The 17,977-nt window shown below is 41.1% G+C and overlaps 2 protein-coding genes across 4 annotated transcripts in view; both read left to right on the top strand.

Annotated features, from left to right (window-relative positions):
- tncb (tenascin Cb) overlaps window positions 1-11,922 on the top strand; it is a 69,299-nt gene extending 57,377 nt beyond the window's left edge. For all 3 annotated transcript variants that reach the window (XM_028033072.1, XM_028033071.1, XM_028033073.1), the window contains 10 exons: window positions 921-1,064; window positions 1,315-1,434; window positions 2,082-2,225; window positions 3,242-3,372; window positions 3,473-3,605; window positions 4,381-4,532; window positions 5,525-5,621; window positions 7,668-7,829; window positions 9,328-9,491; window positions 10,531-11,922. In XM_028033072.1, coding sequence (XP_027888873.1) covers window positions 921-1,064; window positions 1,315-1,434; window positions 2,082-2,225; window positions 3,242-3,372; window positions 3,473-3,605; window positions 4,381-4,532; window positions 5,525-5,621; window positions 7,668-7,829; window positions 9,328-9,491; window positions 10,531-10,641 — 1,358 coding nt within the window. In that variant the 3' untranslated portion in view covers window positions 10,642-11,922. The remainder of the gene's footprint in view (window positions 1-920; window positions 1,065-1,314; window positions 1,435-2,081; window positions 2,226-3,241; window positions 3,373-3,472; window positions 3,606-4,380; window positions 4,533-5,524; window positions 5,622-7,667; window positions 7,830-9,327; window positions 9,492-10,530) is intronic.
- A 2,157-nt stretch (window positions 11,923-14,079) lies between these two features.
- On the top strand, window positions 14,080-17,527 carry b3galt8 (beta-1,3-galactosyltransferase 8). Its single transcript, XM_028033074.1, has one exon. The coding sequence runs from the start codon at window positions 14,391-14,393 to the stop codon at window positions 15,333-15,335; it is 945 nt and encodes a 314-aa protein (XP_027888875.1). The 5' UTR covers window positions 14,080-14,390; the 3' UTR covers window positions 15,336-17,527.
- Window positions 17,528-17,977: the final 450 nt, after the last annotated feature.

Here is a 17,977-nt window from a genome sequence, read left to right as displayed (position 1 = left end):
CAGCTTAGTTGGTTTTCTAAATCATCAGTTACATTCTTGCCAAAGTTGAACCCACACATACACTAACATCATTGCCTCAGAAAGTGGCTTGATGCTGCCCCCTGCTGACCACTTGATATAAAAAGTCGACATTAAATAAATTATATATATAGGTACAGTATATATACTGTACCTATATATACTGGTACAGTATATATACTGTACCTATATATATATAGTATAGGAAGCCTTTTGTAGTTGGAGTCATAAAGGAAAAATGTGTATGTTCATTTTTCAAAGTCATAATTTCAGCATCTTATTCATACATTTATAAATGTCAGAGTTCCAAACTAAATATTAAGTTCACAAATAAATATTTAATTTGTAGCTAAATATTGAGTTTGTAACTCAAAACATTTACTGGGAACTAAATAATTTGCTTCCTAAGTAAATATTAATGAAATATTTAGTTTGGAACTCATTTAGAAATGTAGGAATAACAAGGCAAAAATATGCCTTTGAAAAATGAACACCCACATTTTTTTCTTTGAATGTTTAAATAAACCAAATTATTGCTGTTAATTTTATACTGTGGAACTTTACAAATGGCAACCCATAATATTCATCATTAAAAACAATGTAGACACAACATCTGCTTCAGTTTAGTAGGGCAGGAAATAATAATTCAGATATTACAGTTTCACATGTGGGACTCAGATGATGGACTTGATTTTCTGCATGAAGTGGAAGTGAAATATAAACACGTAAAAATAAAACAAAAATATAAACAAGAATTTTTAAAAAAACAACAAAACCATAAATCTACATCCATGTTAGTTTGTTGGTCACTTTAAGAGAGAAATCCATCTTTTTCTGCATGACTTTAATATATAAAATGCATTAGTAAGTAAAGACTTCTTTTAAATGGCTTGAACTCCCAGGTGTTGCGAAGACGCTGACGGTGGACGGCTCGCAGTCGCTCACCCTGCTGCCCAACCTGACGCCTGGGGTCACCTATGAGGTCACCATCGTTGCCGTGAAGGAACAGAGGGAGAGTGAGCCTGGCTCTGACAGTGTCACCACAGGTTAGCGACATGGAGCTTCACATCAGATTCAGTGATAACACAGAACTTCACTGTGTTTCATTAGACTGTAATGAAACAAAGTAATTGCTCAAGTTCTTGCCAGTCTAAAGGGACAGAATGAAACACTTTACAGCTTGTATTTGTGATAGTGTGGATAAAAACCTCCTGGGTTTTAGTTGGATCAGCCTCAGTGTTATTTTATGCTTACAGAGTACATGTGTGTGCCCGTGGGGGTGTGTGTGTGTTACAGCTCTGGATAAGCCCCGTGGACTGACTGCAGTCAACATCACAGACACTGAGGCCCTGCTGCTGTGGCAACCTGCCATCGCAACTGTAGACGGTTATGTCATCACATACAGCGCAGATTCTGGTACGTACACATTCAAAACCTAACCTCTAATCCTGACTGATGGTGATCCATTCTGTCGTATTAGTGTGCCTCACTAATGATTTAGTGAGGGTGATTTATCCACCCACGTTTTGAGAAATAACACAGTTTTGTCAGTGGGGTTCAGATCCAGGCCTGCATCCTAATCTCTGATCAGTTTCGCCTGTGAAACAGTTCTCCACCATGGTGGAAAATCCAAGTTTGTTAAAGTTATCATGTCATGAAAGTTTACTATAAGACTGATAATCTGTGAAAAGACTGATCGCCTCTACTTCTTCTCCGAGTTACTAATGCCATGCTTACCAAAAACAACCAATCAGAGATAGGAGGAGGGGCTTAGTGCTGTCAATCATCCTCAAGGACCCTCTGCTAAAAATGCAAATGGTAGAGAAACAGCTTACCGTTAAAAGGAAAACTGATTGTCCACCATCATGTGATATGCTGCTACCTGTAGCCCTACCCTACCTGCAGCATATCACATGATGCTTGACGTATTTTCACTGATTGTCTGTGTCATAGCGCACTATCACAATGTAGTGACAGATTCAACACATATGTAAAAAAAAAATTCACCTACATCCGTGTCCTTGTGCTTGGTGAAAGCCTGTATCTCTCTGTGTGTCTCTCAGTGACTCCAGTGATGGAGCGTGTGTCTGGAAACGTGGTGGAGTTTGAGATGAGCTCGCTGAAGCCAGCTACATTCTACACTGTGAAGGTCTACGCGGTGAGGGACTTGGCCAAGAGTGCAGCCACCACAACAGAGTTCACCACAGGTCAGTGAGACGTTCAGCCTCACATGAAGAAAAAGACAGTCTGCTTCCTGTTGACCTCTATTCATTCATAAAATTCATTTTCTAGGGTCTTGCCAAAGTATTTACAACCCTTGAACTTGTCCTCATGTTCCTAAAATAGTCGTCTAAGTTATTTAAGCCACTATTTTAGGAAGGTGACAATATATTTTGTGATTTCATAACCATAAACTTTAAAATATGTGGTTAGTATTTGATATGATTTACCAACACAAAGTATTGCATAACTGAGTAAAGAAACTGCATGATTTTCAAATCCAGTCCAGCCAGTTACTTTTAGAAGTCTTCTGACTAGTACGACATTTTCATGTGCTGGATTTAATCAGGAAATAAGTCTTTAATTTTTTTTTTATTTATCTCTTTCTCTCTATATATATACTGTATATATATATGCTACTGTTGCTGTCTGAAGAAATGCTCCTGACCAAAAACTACCAATCAGAGCTAGGAGGAGGGGCTTAGTGCCGTCAATCAAACTCATGTACTCGCTGTTCAATGTCAAAATGGTAGGGAAACAAGTTAGAGTTACTGTTTATCCACTGTCATCGGTGGCCATGCTAACTAGCCTTAGCATTCACAACAGTCTCTGACAGCGGCAGCTTTTCAACTAGCAACTTGGTATGGAGGGAAGGGATAGCAGCGCCACACAGAGGGTGATTGACAGGACTAAGTTCCACCTCCTGTCTCTGATTGGTTGGTCTATTTCTGCAGAAGGTTGTAGGTCCACTGAGAGGAGGCAGATGAACTTGATTTTTCCCAGATTATCTCATCATATTCTGTTAAAAATAGTGACAGTTTGAACAAATATGTAAAAACATTTTTTGCACAGGAGTCACACACTGAAGCTTCAATTTATTTGAAACTCCATTTGTAACATCTATAAATAACATGTAGCTGTAACATAATGACACTGAGCTGACGGTAGAGTCTGCAGCGTCCTATCACCAACAGGCCGGTCTCGCTTCCTGCTTTGTCTCCAGATGTAGACGCTCCTCAGGACCTGGCAGCCACCAACATCCAGACGGAGAGCGCCATGCTCTCCTGGAAGCCTCCCCGGGCTGACATCAGCGGCTACCTCCTCCACTTCGAGTCTGCTGTCGGGACCATCCACGTGAGTTCACAGCAGAACCCCACACTAGTTGGCATGTTCAGGTGATGTACGGGGATCTGTGAGGGGAGTCGAGTGTACAAGCGTGTCTCTCTTCCCTCAGGAGGTGGTCCTGAGCCCCACTGCTGTGTCGTACAACATGGCCGACCTCAGCGCATCGACAGAATATTCAGTGAAACTGGAAGCTCTCGCTGGTCCCAAGAGGAGCCAAGTCATCTCTACTGTCTTCACCACTAGTGAGTACAGCCCATTGTGTTGAAGCAACTACACACATATCTACAGTACAGACCAAAAGTTTGGACACACCTTTCTAATTCAATGGGTTTTCTTTATTTTCATGACTATTTATAAGGCAAGAAATCCCACTTATTAACCTGACAGGGCAGGTTGACCTATGAAGTGAAAACCATTTCAGGTGACGACCTCTTGAAGCTCATCAAGAAAATGCAGAGTGTGTGCAAAGCAGTAATCACAGCAAAAGGTTGCTACTTTGAAGAAGCTAGAATATAAGGGCTATTTTCAGTTGTTTTACACTTTTTTGTTTAGTGCATATTTCCACATGTGTTATTCATAGTTTTGATGCCTTCAGTGTGAATCTACAGTGTCAATAGTCATGAAAATAAAATAAAGGATAAAGAAATAAAGAAAATAAAGGAAACTCATTGAATTAAAAGGTGTGTCCAAACTTTTGGTCTGTACTGTATATATAAAACTAAGAAACAACGTTTAAAAAGTAAGAAACAGTATAGTGTGCTAACACAACATCCATTATAAGTCTGTACATGCCTATTTAGCTTGTTAAGTAATGCAAATTATTGCTGTTAATTTTTCACTGTGTAACTTTATAAGTGACTCTCCATATATAAGGAATGAATTTGTCGTGTGTTTAATGTCGTGAAGCCGTCTTGCTGTGGGCGGAGGTTTTTTTTTTTACTAGACGACCTGCCTGATGTAGACTGAAACACAAAGACCTTAATGGCCGCTGCATTAATGTGATGTGTGTGTATGTAGCCGGCGTGCTGTACAGACACCCCAGAGACTGCTCACAGGCCCTGCTGAACGGCGACGCCTCATCAGGCATGCACACTATCTACCTGGGTGGAGACGAGAACCAACCGCTGCAGGTCTACTGCGACATGAGCACCGACGGAGGCGGATGGATCGTAAGTTTATCATTATTCTGGACGTATAATGTTCTCCGATAAAATAGTAATGTTTAAAAGTCTTGAGTCATCTATATCACAACAAGTGTCTGTATTAACGCGGGATATTTTTCTCCTGGGTTCTGAAGCACCTTTCAATGTTTTTAGTTGCATCTTTGTTCAGGTTTTGTGCTTGAACAGTTGCTGAGAATATTTAGGAATATTTACATTTCTTATATGAAATGAAAATTGGCATATCTAAAAATGTGGGGAAAAAAATGGAAGAACTAAAACATGAACAAATTGAGTCCTGTCTTATCTATGGAGTTCAGACACTGCTTAGAGTACCTCCATACGAAATCAAATATTCACTGAATGAATCAAAAGAAGTTCATCTGAGTGTTCATATGTGCAGACGGAGCATCTGCATAATGTAGCATAGGATTAAATGACCTAATTATTGAGTCACTTCTCTTTTATTTGAGTAGCACTTGTGTAGATTGTGCAGCAGTGGCATAAACATGTACAAAATATGGAATCTCTATGTTCCAATGCTCAGACCATGATTTTCTTTGACATGCACCCCAACACCCCAGATTAATTTTAAGAAGTGGATTCTGCAGTCAAAGGAGACATGTTTTTTATAACTTTATTTTTGTTGATATTTGTCAGACATTATGTCGCTGTGATGCATGGTGGTGGCAGGGTCATGTTGTGTGGGTGTTTTCTAGAAGAATAGACAGAATGAAAGCTGCAATTACAAAACAGAGAGCATCATTAGCAAAGAACATTATGAGGAAATATTGAAGGGCCAAAATAGTCACATAGTGAAAGAAAACAAGGAAATACAAATCTGTTGGATCGGTTGTCACACATCCCTGATCGCGCAGAAAAAATGATCAAAATACCAACATCTTAGAGAGCTATGCTTGTCTCTGCTGTTGCTTAGAAACCACGGATATTAGAACAAGTATGTCTGAAAGGTTGCTCAATCTTTATGGTTTGTTCTGCAGGTTTTCCTGCGACGTCAGAGTGGCAGACTGGAGTTCTTCCGCAACTGGAAGAATTACACGGCTGGTTTTGGTGACATGAGCGATGAGTTCTGGCTTGGTAAGTTCTTGCAAATCAATTATAAATTAATCACATTTCCTAGAGATGTGGGCTGAATCATGTAATTATCTCTGTTCACGAAGACTGATGTCAATTAAAAATAGAGTTCTTTACTGCTGATGTGTTGTCGTGGCATAATAATAAAGTGTGTGTTTTACAGTCATATAATTACACTAATTTTGAGCTGTAGTGTAAAACAAGTGTATTTTACTAGTGACTGTGGACTTTCATTGTTAAGACGAAAGGAGATGATAAATAAGCAGAATTATGGTTTTATGTCCCATAAACAGGCATCACAGATCCCAAAGATACATCTGAGTTTTTTTAGAAGGTTGATGGAGAAGCAACATTCTAAAGTTGCACTGTGTCTTCATGGATCTAGAAAAAAGCAGACGACTGGATATCAAGAAAGGGATAATGTTTCTGAATGTTGATGTCAGGAGTGACAGAGTGGTAAGACTGGTGGAGGACAAAAGAACAGTGAGGCTGAGGAGAGGTGTGTGCTAGGAAACACATGGGTTGATTCTAAGAGGCAGGTTTACCTCAGGGCTCAGCTCAGACCCTACTCTACCTGTTGGCTGTGGTGATAGCCACGTTCGCTGATGATGCTGTGATGTGTGATGAGAGCCTCTGGAGAGGAGACAAAATGAAAATCCATCCATCCATCCATCCATTTTCTTACACCCTTGTCCCTGGTGGGGTCAGGAGGTGCTGGTGTCTATCTCCAGCTAACGAAAGGCGGGATCACCCTGGACATGTCAGCAGTCTGTCGCAGGGCAACACAGAGACAGACAGGACAAACAACCATGCACACACACACTCACACCTAGGGAGAATTTAGAGAGACCAATTTACCTAACAGTCATGTTTTTGGAAGCCGGAGTACTTGGAGAGAACCCACCATGCACAGGCAGAACATGCAAACTCCATGCAGAAAGACCCCGGGCTGGTAATTGAACCCAGGACCTTCTTGCTGCAAGGCACAAAATAAAAATAAAAAGTAAAATCAAGAAACTGTGCATAGGTTAGAGTAAGAAAGAGCAGTGGAACAGTAGCAGCATTTCCATTACAGATGTGTGCAAGTCTTTGTCGATATTCTACTGATGTTGAAAAACACAATTTTGCAGTTTTCATTTAATGTTTTTATTAAATAAGAAATTAAATTAAGATTATATCATGTCATATAATCATAAATCAGTCATGCTCTATCAGCCAATCAGGCCAGACGTTGGAGCAAACCCCTTACACTTGGGAGCGGCTACATATGCTGCATTTTGGGGAAATCGTAGTCAGGGATTCGACATGTTGGAATGGCGCACAACTTTTTATGAACTGTGTGATGCTGTTAGAGCTCTGGTGGAGCCAGCTGCACATTGTCTGAAAAGACAACAAAAACAAACCATCATCGTCCAACTACTTCCTGTTCCTTCCTTCATCTTTTCCACCAGCAGTAACACCCGTCTTTTCATAAAGTGACTCATGTGAAACGCAATTCTATGGTTAATGGAAACGCAGCTGGTGAGGCCATAAGAAGCTGAGGTACTACAGGTGGATGAGTTTAAGTACCTGGGTCAACCAATTAAAGCGGCATGCCGATGATAAGATGGCAGGATGGAGGCAGGACAAGTAATCAGTGGCGAAGGGTAGGATATGAGGGAGAATGGTGTCAGTAGAAGCTGTTCTGATGTAAGGTTTGGAGAAGAACACACTAACACCAAGACTGGAGGTGATGCTCAAGATGAGAGTCACTGAAATGAGGACATGAGAAATGACAGATGAGCAATTTGGAGACAGAGTTAGTGATTTTCAGACCGAGTCAGTTGGGGGAGACGGGATGTTGGTTGTAGTAAACATCTTGGACAAAGATGCTGAATGTGGTGCAGCAGCAGACCAGGAAGACGACAGAGGAGGATTGTGGTTGCAGGAACAGATGATGCTGAAGGTAGAGTGAGCTTAAAGGGAGGAGCTTAAAGAAGAAGGGACCCAGCATCATCAGTCTGGTTCCCATGGTGACTGACTCTGGTAAGATGCTCTTCCCTCCCTCAGGTCTGTCCAACCTGCATAAGATCACATCTGGAGGCCAGTACGAGCTGCGGGTCGACCTGAGAGACAAGGGAGAGATGGCCTTCGCTCAGTACGACAAGTTCTCCGTCTCAGAACCTCGGACCCGCTACAAAGTCCATGTGGGAGGATACAGTGGCAATGCAGGTAGAGCTCCTGGCTTTCAACTGCACTTTGCATTTATTCTGACGTTTCTACATCACTTATGAAGTCCAGGTAGTCTCCTTGAAACCAGACATGAGTTTTTGGGCCAACCACCATCTAGTCCCATTTATGAGTAATTTTTTGACAACTGTGCACTGAAGCATTTTTAATAGCAAGTTAATCCACATTTAATGCTCCAGTTAACAGACTTATTTATGGCAGCAGGATTTAGCACTGTTATTATGACATGGCAGGTACAGAGCTCCACCCCGCCACTTATCAGCAGGTCCTGCTGCAGATCCTTTTCAGTTCATATTCTGCCACCAGGTGGCGCAGTCGCTGTTCCGTTTATCTACAGACTGTGCTTCCTGCTGTATTCATAGGAACACTGGGCTTTTTGAACAAGTCTTTCAGCTTAGCCAAATTGTCAGTCTGCATTTAAGCGTTACCGTGAACAGCTGAGGTCATTCTGGTGTATCTGTTTGTAGTTGATTAAAAATTGGGTTTTTGCCAGTCAGTCTAGTTTGTAGTGAGGGATCAATAACGATGCTCTGGGCTACACATTAGAGAGGGCTTATAGGGCCCAGGCTCTAGCCCCGGGGCCCACTCCTGTTTTATATCAGTTAATTATTTATTTTCTGATATTTACTCATAAAGGTTACAGGTCATGAGAGCCCAAACTTTGGTTAGGACGAAACAGTCAGAAAAGTCTCAAAGTCTGAGCAGGAATCCAGGCAGCAAAACCCTGTGTTGGGGGTCACAGGTCAAAGACAAACGTTGGAATGAGTCAACAAACAGCAGAGTGGTTGTGAATGAGAGGTTGTCTACTGAATCAGAGACAAACTCAGGCTACAAAGGAATGCAGTCTGACGGGTTAAACAAAGCAGCAGCTTTCTACGAAAGATTAAAGACACCGCCATCAATTGAGGCATCAGCAGTCTTTTTATGTTCACTGAGATGCTTCTAAAAACTCCTGAGGTCCACTCACCTTGTTTGATTCGTTGTTTTAAACTTTATCACCACTTTTTAACCACATCTCCGTCACAGACATGCTGTGTTCTGTCCCCACTGTCTGCTCACCAGGCTTCAATTGCCTCATGTCGTATATTTTTGCCACTGATTAAATTGAAATGATGTTTTGTAAAGTGCCTCAAGAGCACATTTGCTGTGAAATGGTGCAATAGATTTAAACTATATGATTGGAAGTGTATGATTTAATGGAATTAAATCATTTCTCCTAAAACATCTTTCTGTTAACATTATACTGACAATAGTAAGGTGCTTACTGACACACAGTACGCACTTAACAGATAAGATTACTGATCAGCAAAGCGGACACCTTTGTCTCTTGTTATTTTGGCTTCAATACTTAAGGAACAATGGTTCAGTCCTCTGAACAGCTGATGAGACGTCAAGTCAACATGTCATCTATTACTGGAGCGGCTCAGATACTGTCATGTTCTTGTATGTGTTCCTTATAAAAACTGCGTATATTTCCTAGGTGACTCTATGACCTACCACCACGGCCGTCCGTTCTCCACCTACGACCACGACAACGACATTGCCGTGACCAACTGTGCTCTGTCCTATAAGGGGGCCTTTTGGTACAAAAACTGTCACCGGGTCAACCTGATGGGTCGCTATGGAGACAACAGCCACAGCAAGGTACAGCAGGGTTCAATCCAACACAGACAGATTGAGTTAGTTTTTTTTTTTTTTCAATTTAACTCATATAAAGAAAGGTCAGTCAAAAATCAAATAAAATCTGTGTAGCGACGATGTGCCCAATCTATAAGGACAGATCTATTCAGACTAACTCTATGCTTTGTATTCTGATAGATGCCATGCTAATTTTACATTATATTTCAAATTCTTAATTCCAAAAACCTTCTTTCAAATGGTTCAGAAAGTGCAGTTAATTTTATACACGTTTGAATAACAGCCTATTGTTTTTGTCAATTTTAATTCCTTTATTATTTATTTTACATCGGCTCTTCTACTCCTGATTGATAGAACAGATTAAAGTTGGCTTGTTTTCACATGTCTGACCAAGCTTGTGAAGCTATTGGTTTGTTTTCAGTGTGCTGTCCTGGTGCAGCATTCTCAGAATAAATTTGTAATTCAGTACATTTATGTCTGTGTTTAAAACAAGAAACGTTTTAAGTAAGGTCAGGTGTTTTTTCTGTATCGGCTCAGTATTATAAGCGAACGATTCATCCTTAGTCCTGACCTCAAACAGATTTAATAAATCTGACCCAACATCCATGTCTGACCTCACAAATGCTTTTCTGAAAGAATTGTCAAAAATGATCATAAAGTCACTCCTAAGCCTCATGGCAAGTAATTCCAGAGGAGCCGCAGCGTGGCCTGGTAGTATGGCAGACCCACTGGTTTAAGAACAGGATGTTACTCAGTTTTGTGTGAGTGTGTGGGCAGTCTAGCAAAATTTTATTGATATTCAGGAGGCTTAGTGTCTTCAAGAAACTCTTCCTGACTTCTATTTAAGGTCGCCTCCTCTCTAAAAACCTTACATGTCAGTGTGCAAGTATTGCAGTTCCTAACTGATAGCGGAGGCTCCCAAAGCACTAAAAGTTGTCCTTGTAATTTGTCTCCTACTGCTCTAAACATGTATCTGCAAAAGAAACTAAACTATTTTCCTCTCTGACTCCCTGCTCGTCGCTCTACCCTACCCTTCCTTCCCCAGGGCGTAAACTGGTTCCACTGGAAAGGCCACGAACACTCCATCGAGTTCGCCGAGATGAAGATCCGTCCGTCCAACTTCAGAAATCTGGAGGGAAGGAGGAAACGGTCTTAAATGACCCGGAGAACACCGCCTCCACCACCACAACCATCATCATCAACAACAAAACACTATTACATCTGTGTGTGCCCCTCCAACTGTCCAACACGTTCTCCACATGCAACAATCCTGCAGCAACCAAAGCCTTCAACAAGACCCCTCCAAACACAGCATACCTCCCCACCCCATTACCCACCCCACACAGGTCTGCCTGTTAAAGATGGTTGTTAATGCAAAAAAAAAAAAAGCATTTTAATTTCCTTCCACATAGCGTCTACTCCCACACCAAAGACAGTAACTCCACCTCAGCAGTTTCTTACCCACTCAGTCATCCTGCTGCGTTAGCGGGGAGGTGCACCTACAACTCGGGCATTACGTTGTGCAGAGTCATCGACAACCGGCTCTTATCACGCTCACGCATCTGGAGTCTTACGCAACAGAACTGTATGTTTACATCACAGTTTGGGTGATTCATTCTGCTGCTTGTGTAAAACTGTTCACGTCTGATTCACACATCTGAAAACAGATATTTGTCGGACCACACAGAGCTTCACCTGACTCGACATCTGTTTGTCTTCATGTGACGTTAACTAAATCAGTTTCATTTCATTCCTCCCAGAGAACCTGCTACCCCTCCCTGCCCCCAGCAGCCAAAAAATAAAAAATGAAAACAAAAAAAAACAATCATGAAAAAGGTCTCCTCCCATTTCCTCAAGAAAGGCAACAACGGTTCTGCTCCTGACCTGGCCCCCTGCAGGCGGCACGCTGCAACTACAGTATTCTGCTTGAAACTAGCTGAAGAACAGAGGAAGAAGTAGGTTTTTTTTTCTATCATGAATCTGAGGCAGGACCTATCACTCAGTATATAATGGCAAGCGGTGATTACATTTTTTTTTTTTGTTGTATCTTTTTTGAAAAATGTGAATATAGTACTTATATGTGGATCAAGAGAATGCTTTTGTGATGCTTGAAACGTAAACATTTTAAAAAGGCCAATTTTAATTAAATTTCAGTGTTCATAGTAAAGTCTCCATGATTCTTTTGGATATTAAAAAAAAAAAAAAAAAGATTAGTGTTTGGACTGGCCAAAACTAGTAAACTAGTTAATCTTTGTACCCTTCCATCGCCCCAAACCCCTCCTGCTTTTGCAGGATACTAAACCACTGACCTTCTAAAGAATGCCTGTGTAAATTAAGTTTGTTTTGATTGTTTCGTCTGTTTAGAACCGGGTGAACTACAGGTGTGTCTCTGTAAACTGTTAAAGAATAAAACCGTCTGGTTGAAAGACAAATTTGATTTTTGATTCAAGTTCTGCTTTTATTTTTTTCTGCAATTTTACCCACACATCACAATCCCTCCCACAAATACAGCTTACTACATTTGTAGGAACGAGCTGACAGCACAGGTAATTTGATCATTTTTACTACTAAAATCAAGCAAAGCCACAAAATGGCATAAAATATGAGAAATAACCTTCACAAAACTAACTGGCCAAAAATAATTTTAGATTCTATTTACGGTAATCTACTATTAAATAGATGAGTCATCAAGACATAGAAACAATTTGAAAAATAATCTTAATTTAATTAAGAATTATCTATCATTCACAGAGTTTTCTCTTAAGGTTCCCTTAAAAATGACATATCATTTTTAAGAGATGGAGCGGTATCATATCCTGAGCTTCTACCTTTAAAAACGTTCCACTAAGATCTGATATTTACTAGATGGCAAAATATCTTAAAATTATTCTTGTGTGTAAAACATGATATTCTGTACTGTATTATTAGCTAAAAAACTAAGATAACGCTAAATGGAAAAGGAATACATGCACTTTATCATTCTTGTATAGCTTGTAGCAGCCTTTTTATTTCTGTCAAGAACATCTAAAGTAATCAAATCTATGTTGTGATGGATCTGATTATTAAGGGTTTTACACATGAAAAGGAGGATTTCTATCTTTCTATCTTGACCAGTATCATGTACTGGTCTGTGTTTTAGAGCAGCAAAGTGCTCAAATGTCCAGGATTTATTTAGTAAAAAATGTTCACACTTTTTGAGCATCAATTATTAATGTGGGTGGAACTTAGAACCACAAGACTAAAATATTACCTCTAAAATATTATATAAACCAGATAAATCATTTATACTAAATGAATGGAGCACTGATTTTCGAAAAGAAGTGCAGAACAAGGGCGTGAATCCCATCCCATTATTGGGGGAGGAGGGGGGGGGCATAAACAGAGAAATTTCTCAAGACTAATTTTGGGAGGGTCGGCAAAGTTACAGTGAAACGTAACATAAAATGTGGTTTAAAAGTTTTTAAACCACATTCAAGCTGCAGTATCAAAAATGACTAGTAATGCACATCAAACGTGTTTTTCTGGGTAAGCAAACTACTGAGAAATAAAACTAAAATTCAAATGTTACTTCTATAGGAGTTTTGTTCAGTCTCACTGATCTAATCTCTGCTACACCTTTACAAAAATGTGAGGTCCTACCTAGATTAAAAAAAAGGTTTTAATGAGTAAAAAAATTTATAAAATTCCTCATAAACATTGATTTATTGAAATGGCTCCCAATACAAGTTATGGGCTGCAATTATAACTTGTTAAGTTGCTTTATTTTTAAGCCCTTTTTAGTTTTGCCTTGTGCTGGGTGACGGAGAACCAACAGGTAGATAGAAATGAATATCTGGGGAATATAATAATATAACCAGGGTTTATATAGACAAATATTCAGATTTTATTTTGTGGTTTTAAAAGTTCTACATTGATGACAGTGAGAAATAAAGGCATAACTTTTTGTACATTTCTATCTGTTCTCTGCTCCCACACTGAGCTGTGTCCACTTGCTCAGCCCCTCCCTCCCGTTTTAAACTCTTCTAATTAAAAGTTAAAGAGCTAAATATGAATGAGATGTTTGCTACGTTTGACAAAAAAAAAGCTTAAAGTATGAAAGTAGTGTAGCAGTTTGGTAATGAGCTTATCATGATTCAGTCAAAGTAAGAAAATAACGAACTGCAGTCTGATCTTTATTGATAATGTGTTTCTTCTTATTGAGCAGTGAATGTAAATAAAACGTGTTACATGCTTGTAACTTTAAGTATTTACTTAGTGGAGGGTTTTCCTGTTAGCTGTGCTGCTAACAGGTAGCTCTTCTCTTCAGCGGCTCTAACAGAACTTGTGCCGCTCAGCTGCTGTTGCGCTTCTTACACTTTGGACTGAGCCATTGTTCTAATAATGGTAGGGGGACCTAAACAATTTTTTTTTCTGAGATAAATGGCAGATTTATTTCGTTCTTTGTTTCTTTTGGCTTTTCATATTGGTATTATTTAAATGCAAATGTCTCTTCAATTATTTATTTTTTTGGGGGGGGGGGACAATTCTAAACTTTTCCGAGATTGGGGGGGGGGGTCCGGATCTCCCCCGACCCCCGGGATTTACGCCTATGGTGCAGTACTCTACTGACTATGATTTTATCTGAAATAAAAGTGACTGCCTGTGTTTCTAGAGTTTTAAGAACAGCTTGTGGGCATGACTTCCCCCAGCAGCAGCAGCAGCTGGAACTGTTTCCTGAGCTCAAAGGTCCTCCCTCTGCTTCAGTCGGATATTGCGTCGCCTGAGGAGGCTTTCCTGCTTCTCCGTGTCGGACCGGACCGGACCTGACAGGACCGCGAGAAAAAGTTCGTGGGCGTGTCCGGTCTCGCGGCAGTTTTCTGGGAACCATGAAAGCCTCGCGCCCGGAGGGTTGAGGAGCTCGTGGCGATGCGGATGTTGGCGAAGTTCCTCTGTGCCTCAGTTCTCCTGCTCCTCTCCGCTCTCTACCTCCTCGGTTCAGTCAGACCCACCGCCAAGACGAACCCCCTTCGAACCGGGAAGAAGTACCGCCTCATCTCCCCGCCTACCTACCGCTACCTCCTGAACCAGCCGCAGGTGTGCCTGGGCAGAAGTCCCTTTCTGGTCCTCCTGGTTCCGGTCGCGCCTCAAGAGGCAGAAGCCAGGCAGGCCGTGAGGAGGACATGGGGGGCTCCAGGTAGGGACACTCTCACCCTTTTCTTCTCGGGGCTGTCAAAGGGGGCGCTGCTGTCACCCCTTCAGGGAGTCCTGGAGAAAGAAAGTCAGCAGCATGGAGACATCATCCAGATGGACTTCTTGGATAGTTACCAGAACCTGACGATAAAGACGATGATGATGATGAAGTGGCTGGCGGACCACTGCCCCAACGCTTCCTACGCCATGAAGGTGGACTCTGACATCTTCGTCAATGTGTTTTACCTCATCCAACGCCTCAGGAGCTCCCCCAGGGTGGGCTTCATCACCGGGTCAGTGATCCGGGACGGCATCCCCAGGAGGGACCCCAGCAGCAAGTGGTATCTGTCTAAGGAGCTGTACCTCGAAGACAGCTTCCCGCCTTACGTGTCTGGAGCTGGCTATGTGTTTTCCACAGACCTGGCTGCCAGGATCTCCTGGGCCTCCAGGTTTGTGCGGGTGATTCCTCTGGAGGACGTCTACGTGGGCTTGTGTCTGCGTGTGCTGGGGGTCCGGCCGGTGTACGCCTACAGTCTGCCACGCTTCAGGAATCTTTTTGAGGTGCGAAAGCTGGAGTATGACAGGTGCACCTTTGCCAGACTCATCATTGTGAACAGGTTTAAGCCGTCAGAGCTGCTGCAAATGTGGCAGGACTTTTCTGAAGGCCAGGCCGACTGCTGACCGCCTGCTGACCGCCTGCAGTGTTTGCTTGCCTGTGAAGCCAACTAATAGCTGGCTGGAAAGGATAAAAGCCATAACAAATTACGATAATCATTGAAATGTGTTGACAGCAGTTATTGAATGTGTCAGAATAGATTAATGAGTGATGAGGCGAACAAAAGCCAGTTTAAATGAATCCACTCCCAAGTTCCAGGAATTGAATTGCATTTACTAACTTTTCACAGTGTCACTCATTGTGAGACTGGTAAGTCAGCGTGCCTTCCTCCTGTTGCAGGTGTGTTTATTTTACACAAGCAAAGGTTCCTTTTAGAGATGACCTATGACCTATTGCATTTCCTCCTAATGAGGCGTGTGCCTTTTGTTTGGGTGTGAACCTGTGTTTAAGTGCCTGAGTGATGGATTACAGTCGAGTTCTGGGCCTCATGGGAGAATGTGTTCAGATAGTTTCCTTTATCATTCGTTCTTCTCTGAATTTATTTGTGTCTGTGATGTTTTTATTCTCTAGTCGTGTGTTCGGATTCTGAATCCTTTCAGTGACTGTAACAAAATAGACAAATTAGGACTATTTCCTTGAGTCACATTTCCTTACAGCTGACTGTGAGGAAAGCTTAGGAAAATGACTTCATTACAGTGAAGCGTCCTCTTGGTGGGTAGAAATAGACACATAATTGCCAAACAAACCAAAAATGGAGAGGATTAAAAAATGACAGCTGGCGTGAGAAGACCAACACTCGCTCCATTTGATACAGAGCTGAACAATATATAGAAACTTAGTTATCATCGCAGTATCCGTGTGTACAGTACTGCAAAAAAAAAGCCTGCTCTGATGCAATATTTAGGAGAAGTGTGATGTGTTCTGTCTTTTAATGCACACGCCACATCAGGCTCAAGGGGAAATGTTCGAGACATTGTGTGTGTGATGGTGAAGAAACACACACAATGTGTGTGAAGAAAGAAAAGTGACCTGAACATGAGAGCAAAGACCAGGCTTAGACTTGCTGCTGGTGTAAAGTACAGCTGCTCAGCTTATAAACTTGCAGTCACTATCTCAGCTGATTTATGTGTCTGCTGCTTGGATGCAATATATGATAACATATTATAGTTTAGGTGGAATTAAACTCTCCTCTTCAGTAATATATTAGGTCTTTCATTGTGTTTCATTAACACACATGAAATATGTCTTAGTAAGCAGGATGCTAAAGCACAAGGAGAACAATAAGGACTTTGCGATGATGCAAAAGTAAGAAATGAGTGAGGAAAATATAGCTTAATCACAGTCATTATGATTATGGCAACAGGAATATCTCTCCTTTCTGCTTTTTTTTCATATCGTGCAGCGTCGAGGTTTACAAAAGTTTTTAAAATCTCCAATTTCAAGGCTGCTCTCATTTTCCTTACCTGTGGTTTGAATCCTTTAGGAGCATAAAGTGATGTAGCGCTGCCCCTCCCCAACTAGTTGCTGTCCACTGCTAGTAAGCAGTAAAAGATGTTTTTTTGTTTTTTGTTTATTTTAAACAACAAAAAACAAATGTGACTGTCTGGAAATATTAAAACAATTAGATATAAATGTTAAACATTTATATTTCAATGCAGACAGTTGGAGTCCCCATATATTTAGTCTTTCTTGAAGCAGAGCTGATTGATAAACATTGTTATTCTTGCATGAGGCCCAGCATATTAAAACAATCTGAGAAATTCTATCTGTCAGAATAGTAATATCAGGTTTGGTGCCTACATTTGCATTTACTGAATATTCAGATGCTGTACTCACTGAGGTTTATAAAAATAACCAGCAGGTGGCGGTGTAATCCAAATGATAAAATGGAGATTGCTGATTCATATCATTTGTTGGCCTGCAAGGAAGTTATGCCTTTCAATAGTTTAGTGAGAAGAAACAAAAATCTGTGTTATTGTGTGTGTGTGTGCTGTAAACCAAACTGCTTCATGACTTTATACCTCAGTGTTTTCATCATATCGCATTCAACTTCTTGGTGAAGGAACATCATCATCTGTGATTGGCTGCTGCTCTGCTCTGACCAGGAGGTCTGCTGATAAATGCTGTTTCCTAACTCACCAAATAAATGCCTCAGGAACATTTTGAAACCAGTTTTCTTCTACAAGTTTCCGCCTTGGCAAAGTAAAGTTGTGTCTGGTTGATAAAGATAAGTGTAAATAAATGGAACTGTGCATAATAAGTCTCAGTCTTGGTTTTTATTAGCTTGCTTCAATGTCACACGTTCCTAGGAGTCGTCTACAGTGCACTTGGAGATGATCTTGAAAAATTCATTCATTCCATCCATCCATCCATTTTCTGTTCACCCTTGTCCCTAATGGGGTCGGGAGGGTTGCTGGTGCCCATCTCCAGCTACGTTCCGGGCGAGAGGCGGGGTACACCCTGGACAGGTCGCCAGTCTGTCGCAGGGCAATTCATTCATTCATTTTATAAAATACAACTCTCTACAATCTCATTCAGTGCTTCAATTTGATAGTTATAGAAACAAGAAGGTACACCTGCAGCCTGAGGTACAGGGTTAATTTCCACAAATAACAGTAGAAAGCTTCTGGAAGAGTTGAGTGTTTACCATCCTCACTTCCAGCACTCCAATGGAAAACACCTGTAACCATCAATCACTGCCACAGAT

Source organism: Xiphophorus couchianus, chromosome 12, assembly GCF_001444195.1.
Source record: "Xiphophorus couchianus chromosome 12, X_couchianus-1.0, whole genome shotgun sequence".
In the NCBI taxonomy this organism is placed as follows: Eukaryota; Metazoa; Chordata; class Actinopteri; order Cyprinodontiformes; family Poeciliidae; genus Xiphophorus; species Xiphophorus couchianus.
This window is presented reverse-complemented; position numbering and strand designations above follow the sequence as displayed.

Coding starts and splice junctions, on each gene's coding strand:
- b3galt8 (XM_028033074.1), top strand. CDS start 14,391: ATGCGGATGTTGGCGAAGTTCCTCTGTGCCTCAGTTCTCCTGCTCCTC.